The sequence below is a fragment of the Acanthopagrus latus genome, chromosome 1, assembly GCF_904848185.1.
Source record: "Acanthopagrus latus isolate v.2019 chromosome 1, fAcaLat1.1, whole genome shotgun sequence".
NCBI lineage: Eukaryota > Metazoa > Chordata > Actinopteri > Spariformes > Sparidae > Acanthopagrus > Acanthopagrus latus.
The window spans coordinates 21,500,145-21,509,804 of record NC_051039.1 but is presented as its reverse complement, the minus strand read 5'-3'; the positions used below and the strand labels follow the sequence as shown (position 1 = coordinate 21,509,804).

The 9,660-nt window shown below is 39.6% G+C and overlaps 1 protein-coding gene across 9 annotated transcripts in view; it reads left to right on the top strand.

Moving 5' to 3' along the window:
* The first annotated feature begins 1,178 nt into the window (after positions 1–1,178).
* rbm20 (RNA binding motif protein 20) overlaps positions 1,179–9,660 on the top strand; it is a 52,473-nt gene continuing 43,991 nt past the window's right edge. For 2 of the 9 annotated variants that reach the window (XM_037109136.1, XM_037109104.1), the window contains exons 1-3: positions 1,179–1,304; positions 3,334–3,486; positions 3,902–3,967. In XM_037109136.1, coding sequence (XP_036965031.1) covers positions 3,954–3,967 — 14 coding nt within the window. In that variant the 5' untranslated portion in view covers positions 1,179–1,304; positions 3,334–3,486; positions 3,902–3,953. Of the gene's footprint in view, positions 1,305–1,747; positions 1,854–2,070; positions 2,112–2,454; positions 2,501–3,333; positions 3,487–3,901; positions 3,968–8,542; positions 9,099–9,660 lie in introns of those variants that run through there. The other 7 variants (XM_037109113.1, XM_037109128.1, XM_037109122.1 and 4 more) reach the window with 7 other exon arrangements.

Sequence of the window (9,660 nt, the reverse complement as noted above, 5' to 3'; positions counted from 1 at the left end):
AGTATTTCCACTACCACCTAATCCAGCCCCCCACCCCCCTCCCTTGGCATCCCCTCGTCCCTCCACGCTCTGACAATAAACACCATATCTTTTTAACTGACCGCCTGCCTCTCTGCCCTCTGGTTTCAGAATATGGACTACAGTAATGAACAGATAAGACCAGCTCTCATAATCAAGCTCCTTATCATAAAAAAAGGCATAAAGCTGTCCTGGTTTTTACAGTCAACAAGTTAATTTGTTGTCTAACAGGTGCTTATTAACTGCGGTGAAGAGTGGGAGGAGGAGGAGGAGGAGGAGGAGGAGGAGGGTGTCCTGTGAACAGACTAGCTCTGTCCTTGCACTTCAGGGTGGTCCATTTGCCGTGCAGGCCTGACTCAGTATCTCTCTGCGTTGCTCCAAAGGCATCCCCATATCTGTCTGTTGTTATCTGCCTGTCAAATGATCAGCCTGTCTGTCGCCTGTCTTCTTGTCCCACTGCCTAACACAGCATCACAGACACGTGATTCTGTTCTGTGTAAAAGTTCCCCATGTAAACAGGGTACCGACCCAAAGCCTGAGCTGAAGCCTGGATGTGGCGGTGAGGGATGAGTTGCAGGCTGCACAGCGGAGGATCACTAATGAGTGTTTTGGTTTTATGGGTATTTTTTTTTTGCTCTGGGGAAAAATAATCTCATTCATTAAGTTAATTCTCAGTGAGCACGGCCGAACACCCACAGTTTCTCTGACTGATGGAGTTAAACTCTGGGCTGCCGTAGCAGTATGTGTGTGTATGTTCAGCCGATGGGGATTAGAGACCACTGTGTGTGTCATACACTGTGGAGGCCGAGTGTGAATGCGCTATGACTGTTGAACTCCCTGCTTTGATCTCTCTCACACACTTTAATAGACTCTGATAGAATTGTGGGTTTACACAAATCCAGTGAATAGTCTTATCATCCAGATAATTAGAAATGAGTTAAATGAGAAGCACTTATAACTTGACAATATATTTGAGTAATTAATGGTGAGTTGCCATTATAATTTAATACACGTTTGTGGATAAGAGAAACCAAAACATAAAACCTTGTAAATGTCCTCCATGCTTTTAGCTTGTATCATGTAATGTGTTAAAAAATGAAATAAAGCAGGGACAACTAAAAACCTGCTGTCACGGAAGTATCCCCCATTTCCGAGTTCCTGTGAACGCATCATGCGTCGGTGGCACAGAGTGCTTCACTGTCAAAGGTTAAACTCCAGTTATCAAAATTACTTAAGTGACAGTCTGGTAGAGTGACCCCTTCATTGTGGTCCCCTACATGATTTAAGTGAGTTTATTTTGTTTTATTTAATTTATTTTATCAGCACTTTTACCAGTAGTTAGTTAGCTAGGTTAAAGTTAACTGGCAATATAAAGCTGCCTACCATGGTAACGCTCAGACAGTAGCTAGCTAACATTAGCTCAGTTCCCATCAAACAGCTTGCATGATATTATTTACGTTATTTACTTAACATTTACGTTTCATGTAACTAACTAGCTAGTTAGCTACTCAGTAAAGTCTGAAATCTAAAATCCTAAAAGTGAGTTAACATGAGAAGCTCCTTTTATTGCATCAGACAATCAAATGTAAAGCATCATGAAAAGCAACTGCTGTCATCCCAAGGAAAAGACAGAGACCAAGAAATAAATTCAATGTTAAGAAATTAAGTTCTCATTCTTAGATACACATTTAAATGATTTGACCTTAGTGCTTCACTCATGCATTGTTAGGCATGTTGCTCTGTATCCTGTGGTCCACACCTGCCACAGAACATTGGTCCCCAGCCAGGAGGAGACCATTAAGAGACGAAATAACTCATGCCAGGAAGAAGTACAGGTGCTACCAATAACTTTAATGGTGTCTGTTTTATGAGAGTGTCTCAGCCATGACAGCCAGCCAGCATGCACCATTTCCACTGCTGTGAAACCAAAGCAGGGAAATCTAATTCAGCCATTATTCAGTTAATTACTTACACCTGTGTGTTTTTACTATTATAAATCAAATAACCTCCACTGGAAAATGCCTACCACTATTGCAACCAACTTGTTTACAGGAGTAAAGAGGAAAAACAGCTTGACAGCTTCTTCTGAGGAGGTAGGGGAGATAAAACGCCTAATGTGTATTTTAATAGCCAAACAGTAAACCTTTATACCACTTCGGTTGTGTTAGACTAAACGGTGTGGAGTTTGACGGTAGAACAGGTCTTTGTTGTTTGTATTTAACGTGTGCTTTTATCTGTGCGGTTCGTTAGCTAGTTAGCCTAGTAGCCTGTAACTGTCTACGTAAATACTAGCTAAATAAAGGATTAGTGCTAGCCTAGTGTAAAATCCCTGTGATGTAATAGAAAAAATAACCATCATGTTGCGCTGAAGCAAACTTGACGGTAATAAATTAAAGCTGCTGTAAATGTTTTTTTGTTTTTTTGTTTTTTTTTTAGAGTAAGTCTTCCTTGTCCCCCTGCTAATGCAGTAAAAGAGAAGAGAGTAAGTTAGCTTAAACACAGCAGCTTTAAGTGAAAAGCAGGGGCCTTTTCTCATAAATGGACATACAATTGGATTTATTTTTGCAGCGAGTGATGTAGCCCCCTGCTGGCCATTAGAAAAAAAAATGCAGGTCAAAGGCACATCTGCATTGGCTTCATTTATTAGATTACGAGGCTCCGTCCTTATTCATACAGTGAAAATGTAATTTGTAAAATATTGGCAGAATTTGAGGGTAGCTCCAAAAACACAAGGGCAGCAAATCATGTCATGACGTGGCCCAGCTCAAGTGGGTTTGGCTGCCTAGCATTTCTTTTTCTTTAAGGAAAACAGAAGGAAGAGTGTTTAATATCTTGACATTTTGCTTCTTTAATGGTACTAGCTGACCTTCAAGATTTTGCTGGCTGGTAAGGGACCTAGTTAGCCAGATAAGTCATAGATAGTTAGCTATTTATCAAGACTAAGCATATAAGCCCATACAACCTGCACCAGGCATTTACATCTGCAGCTTCTGACAGATTCTCCACTTTTTTGAGTTTAATATAACTTACTGGGTAAGTTTGTAGCTTGTCTTAATAACCTTTTAAGGTTATGCTAGCTACTCAGTTAGCAAGTTACTTATTAAGCCATATGTAACTATAGCTGATTAAAAAAAGTATTTAGGTAAACTTTTTAGCGTCCAAGATGAATGTGATTTCTCAGCATTTTATCAGCAATTAGCTTCAGTTACATTTTATGAATATTCCTGTAACGAATGTTGATTTAACGATAAAGAGTAGATTTCTAATTGAAAAACAATATTAGTGTTGACTCCAGGGGTCTTCATGTTTTTTTAGCTGACACCAATCTACATGACAGGCAGACAGGCTTTAACCCCTGTTGGCCTGCTGTTGAGCTGCAGGAGGCCCTGGCTTAGACAACATGGAACCAAAGGTCACTGGCCGATCTGACCCCTTATTTCACTACATGACCCAAGCTGATGGCCTGAGGTAAATAGTGATATGCTTGAGGCAGATCAGTATTGTCTTTGGATTTTTCAACTTGCTGAAAATTACCGTGATTTGCTGTAAAATGTTATGAATAACAGGACAGTTTTGAAGTGGTAATCTTTAAGATTCAGTATGCTGTTTCTATTATTCTGTAGTTCTAAGCTGTTGTGGTGACTTAGCTGACTCTGTGGCTCCTTGTTCTTACTGAGGCTTGAGTCCCAGCCTGGGGCCCTTTGCTGCATGTCACCCACCCATCCTGTTTCCTGTCATATCATAGCTGTACTATCAATAAAAGCCATACGAAGGCCAAAAGAAAAAAAAAAAACTAAAAAAAATAGCTTGAGTAATGTTTAAGTCAAGTAATCGTACCTTTGTTTTCAGAATAAGGTTTTGAAACTCTTTTCATCCTTGACAGGAACCTTGACTGAAAAAGCTCCTGGCTCGCTTCTGTCTATCAAAGGATTTTGATGGCAGTTTTAAGGTATGTGTGAAGTTGTAAATTCACAGTTTGAGTTATATTACCCAGTAGGAGTTGGACTACCAATATAAGAGCAAGAATCTACACAATCTTATTTACAAGACTTGACACTTAGTTGTTTGCAAGTTAGTGTAGGGCCTTTTCAAGTCTGTAAAATGTGCATGTGTTAACAAACTCTCGTCAGTCTGAGCTGTTTAAAGCTTCTCAGGTTTGGGACTCAACCCGTTTAAACAGGATCTGATGCAGGTTCCACAGCTGCTGTTAGTGTTGTTCAGGACTATAAAACTTTAACTGTTTATACACCATGTTCTTTTTTCTCTTTGTCCTCCATAAAGCCAGTAACATTATTGGGAAATGGTGATTCTGTATGCAATGGCAAGGCTGCGTCACTGTGTAATTTTAGTACAACAATTAAAAAATGCAACTGCTGTCATGAACAGTGGAATTTACAAGCTGTTGTCGTCAGTGATTGCTGGTGCCTCATGCCTTTTTTAAGCTCGTTTTATGAGGTCATATGTTCTCTAGATCCTTGGCCAAATGCTGATAGCGGGTCATAACTTCTTCTGAAGTCTGGGTTAGCCACGAGGGCACCAATGTTAGTCCTGCAAATGACAATTGCCAAAGTGTTTTTATGTTGTGATTGAGATTAAAATTGGAATATAGGTCTGTCTCTGTCTCTGTGGCTGTGGTTGGACAGTTCTTTAAGTCGATTAAATAGCCCACATATGATATAAGAGAGGTGAAGCTGTGTAAGTCGAGCCGCTTCAGGACTTGCAGTGACTATACATGCCTTTACTTTAACAAGATAGCAAGAATCCAAAGAATTTTCTTGGTATGGGCATTGATGGCAAGTTTTAGTTTTATGTGAGTGTGTAAGTTCTCTGTCAAAGACTATCCCATCCTGCAAAGTATACAATTCTGTAAGAATTTGTAAATTACATTAAAATGAAATAAAGGACAGTGTATTCTTATTGGAATAAAAATGTTCATTTGAAAAGATATAATTCATAAATAGCTTCAACCCAAAATAAGATACACACTGTGTATTGTGTATGTGTGCAGTAGTGCTCTCCAGCGTGCCCATTCATGTGTGCACACAATAAAAGGGGCCTACTGAAATGGATACCGTCTTCTCATGCAATAGCCATAACCACATTTGACCTTCAGTGTGTATGTGTGTATGTATGTCACATGTGTTCATGAATGAATTTGTGAGTCTCGGCTTGTCACATACTGTAGCCTGCTCAGTTCTGAACATAGAGGTCTCACTCTAATGAGGCTAAAGGTAGAATATTAGAATGGCTTTAATTAACAAACTAAGCCTGCTTAATGGCTTCACACATGTCAGCTTAAACCCTCTACAAAATAAACATTCCCATCTTCATGGGAATGCTCAGCTCCAAAGTGGCATTCTCAGCTGCACTTCTGGAAAACTGATCGCATGGAAAGGGAGTTGCCTCTTACTTAGCACAGTCTTACTTTGGCATTTGGCAAACGGTGTGGATTGTTATGGTTGTCGCTGTTTCACTGAATTATTGTGTCACAGAATATAATGGTGTCACTGATACAGAGAAATTGTGGTATCATTACATTTTTTCATCCAACAAGATTAGCGCGAGGGATAAACCATCTCGCTGTTCCCTTTGTCACTGTAATACTAGAGAGACTCTAAATGCCTCTTAATTTCCTAATGATGACTTTATGCATCTCAAGATTTTCTATATTCCTTTAAATCCACACATACCAGTTTGGACAATCTGTGGGATAAAGCACAAACACACACGCTACATCTGGCCTGATATCTTAAAACCCTGCTATGATAGTTTTGCCAAAATATTTTCTATCACACATAACTTTACAATATATTAGAAGGCGTGAAAAACATCATATACACGTATTCTGTAGCACTTCAAGAATAGTACTGGTAATTCTTCAAAAATAAAACTTCCATCCCATAAACTCCCATCGCATATAGAGTTAACGATTTCAACTGTAAAAAACACAATCCAACTCAAGACTAAACCATTTTCTCAATGTACACACTAATTAGACTGAAATAAGTTAAACACATTTACACACATTGTTGTAACTGATACCTTTACTGATGAATAAAGAACAGGAGTAGTAAGAGGCAGCCACTTGTTTGATTCAGGCAAATCCTTTTGGCACTGAGAGCTGTACCTTTAAGACCTGACATTCTCTAAATGCTAAAGTTGTGTAGTAGTTCTTTGCAAGGTTTCTTGCTGTCTGTCTTTATCATCAAAAAGGACTTTTTCTCACTCATCTTTTCTACCACAGCTGGCTATACTGACTATGGCAGATCACTTCTCAGCATGTACTCAGTTCACATGACTGTGCTAATGTTAGCTGGTGAGGCTGCAGTGGTGAATTAGGGAAATGTGATTTGATGGCACAGTTTAAGAGTAGTGAGAGGGCTTTACAGATTTTCAGATAGACTACAAATACCATCATGAAAAGAACTAGACAGCAAGTTTACATAGACTGCACACAGATGGACACACACACACACACATACATAGATTCATGCAGATGTAGGACTGTAAAGTTCTGTCATGTGGGTGTCACTGTGGTATTTTTCTAGGATTAGAGTAGCACCAATGATGTTTGATTTGTGCATGTAGGTTTAGTTTTCCAAAACTTATTTTCCATTCCCTAAAAAGTTGGTGCGGCAGTGTAGTGGCTCATACTCATACTCAAAAGGATGATCTACCATATATGACAACATATGACTGCATTAAACACTTTCACTATAAGTCCCTTCCATTGTTTAGTCGTACCCCAACATCCTATTTAAACTGGATTTATATCTGACTAAAACAGGAAAATACAACCTGCTGTTACCTTTTCATGTCCGTCTCCTGATTGTTGTTGCGTTTTCTGGTAAGGCCCTTTTGTAAAGCCTTTCCTGAATAAGGTAAATTAAAGTGAAGTGAACTGTTATACTATAAGAAACATCCTTTCAGAACATCTGTGGATGCAACTGTTATGTTGTGGATGTGGAGTTTGATGGTTTTGGAAGATCGCAGGAGATCCACTGTACAAACAGTTTAATTGTAATACACCTCTGTTACTGCCAGGCTCAACCCTGAGTCATTCAGGCATGCACCATTATAGAAACCACTTCATGCTACAGTGGTATCTGCTTTCTCACAGGGCCAAAAATAAGTGCAGGGATTGTTATGTAGAGTGGTCACATGAATATATGTTCTTGCTTGCACACACACAATGCATAGCAAGAGTTTTCTGGTGGTTGTCAACAAGGAATCTTTGAATTTTGTCATTCATAATGTAAGCAGAAAATGTGACAATTACCATGATTTATAATTCACATCCTTGTACACAGATGGAAAGGAGGCAGTATGCTTTTGCCTACATCAGTTGAGTCTTCGACTAATACATATTATCGTTCTAAAGAAGACAGTAACTCTGAAATATACGACACACATTTGAGAAAGACCATAAACGTGTCTTCAGACAGAATGTACAGCAATTTTTTGCCTTGCCATATTTGCTTGAAGTTGTCCATTGGACTGTTTTTTGCAGTCTGTTTTTTTTTCTTTAGATAGCAAAAGTATCAGCAAATGCTGTAAGCTGTAAGCTAGTTTGCAATGTACACACACCAAACAGTGTGTGTCTGTGTGTGTGTGTGTTTATGTGGCAGTGCAGACTGTTACTGAACTCAGATTCTTTGGATTTTCCTCAAGTCTATCTTTTTTTCCCTCTCGTCTCTGTACATTTGTGAAGTTAACTTATAAAGCCCCAAGATAAGTCCAGATGTCTGATTACACCTTAATAATGCTTGAGATATTTGATCCAAGGCTAGCTGTTGCATTTTGGAAATCTTAAAGTCAACAATTCTTTTTAAGGAAATATCTAGTTTCAAATTATTATGTTTATACATGGAGACTAGGTTTACGTTTAAGGAAATTTGAACTCAGATTTCCAGATTGATCCTTACAAAATATTCCAGTTTGCGAGTCATAACATAGATTCCCCTGCCGAATGACAGTTACCCAACCTAAACAATTAAATGAATAGATATGTCATTTAAAATCCAACCAGGCAACACTTGAAGCCAGACCCTGTTTCTTATTTTTGAGGTGTGGCGTTGTCAAGGATTGCTGATGTGCTCTCACTCAGTACTATTCTCCCCCTAATCATGATTTATTACTAAACATGCCCTACCTTTTGGCTCACAGATGTGAAACTTCAGACTGCCAGGCCATTACAAAATGTGAATAATCTGACACCGTGTTCCAGGGCTGGAGACTGGATCCCTCCAATGATTCAGCAGCTAAATTGATCCCGACACCTACTGAGTGACTGATGGCATTCCCAGAACCCCAGTGCATCCCTTCATTGGCCAGACTATGCGATGGTGTGTGTGTGTCTGTGGGTGTGTGTTTGTGTGGGACTGCAGAGGTGATAATCAGCAGTGGCAGGAGGGACTTTCTTGTCCCTGTTGTTGTGCCGCGTGGAGCTGTCCCGGTCAGGGACTCCCAGTTGGTCCCTGCAACTCACCCCCCTTCTGCTATCCCCTGAGCCCACCTCGTCTGTTATTCCCTCTTAAACTTCACTCAGTCAACCTCCTGTTTCTCTCTGAAGAGGCTCTGCTCTACTTTTCCCATCTTTTGACACTGGCAAGAAGACAAGAATTGAAGGAAAGTCTTGCAAGGGCATAGAGCGTGGTTTATAGGGAAAAAGACTTAGAGAGAAAAGGCTAAAGGGAGCTTAGTTGCCTTTGCCGTTGTCGATCAGGAGTGGCTGAGTTGAAGAGCCCCTGTTGAAGTGCTTAGTTGCCATCTTTTGCCGCCTGCTGGCCTTTCTGTCAACTGTCTATGCAGTTAGGGGAGAGAACAACAGAGCAGGCTAAAGAAAGTTGACTCATCACGGTTCGCTGTCTTCGGAGTGTGGCAGTTATTTTTGAGGAGGGTGTTAAGGGAGGTTAGGGGTGTTAAGACTGCAGGTGGTGCTAGGGAGTTTGTTTTGCCATTTATCAAGCTTGGGATCGGACAAGTAGCACTGAGAGTGTCAAGAAAGGCAACACAAAAATGCTGGGAAAAGGACAAAGTGGTGGATATCCTCCCGAGACAACGAATGAACTCTTGCAGAGGTAAGAGGAAATAATGCCCACCACAAAATCAGAAGGTGTATAAGATACAGACACGTGTGCTCACGTGGCAGCATGAAAAATTCGATTGAACCACGGGGATCTGAGTGAAGGCATTCATGAATACACTGTAATTTCCAAAAGAAGCTCTGTTGGTCAGAAGTATCTCTGGAAGATTAATTATATTTGTGAATGTCCACCTTCATGAAATCTCCCACAGTGTGTCTGGTAAAAAATGTTGTTAATATAACTAGTATCTGCAGTCTGTCTCAAAACTAAGTATTTCCTAATTCTTATGAAGCATATATTATAGATACAATAGAATACCTTCTTGAAATGAAACTGTAAATATAAAGGACAGTATGAACAAGTAGTGTTAAACTTAGATGATTAGATAGACATAATAAATTCTCCCTATCTACCTGTCCATTCTGTGACCTAATATTCAGTAGTTTGTCTTATTGAAGTAGCCTTATATTTCTTTTTTAAAAAGAAAAAAACACATAAATGTCAAATTATATGTAACACAAAGATGTGTGTGTCTAAGTAAAAACTGACCTGAGTA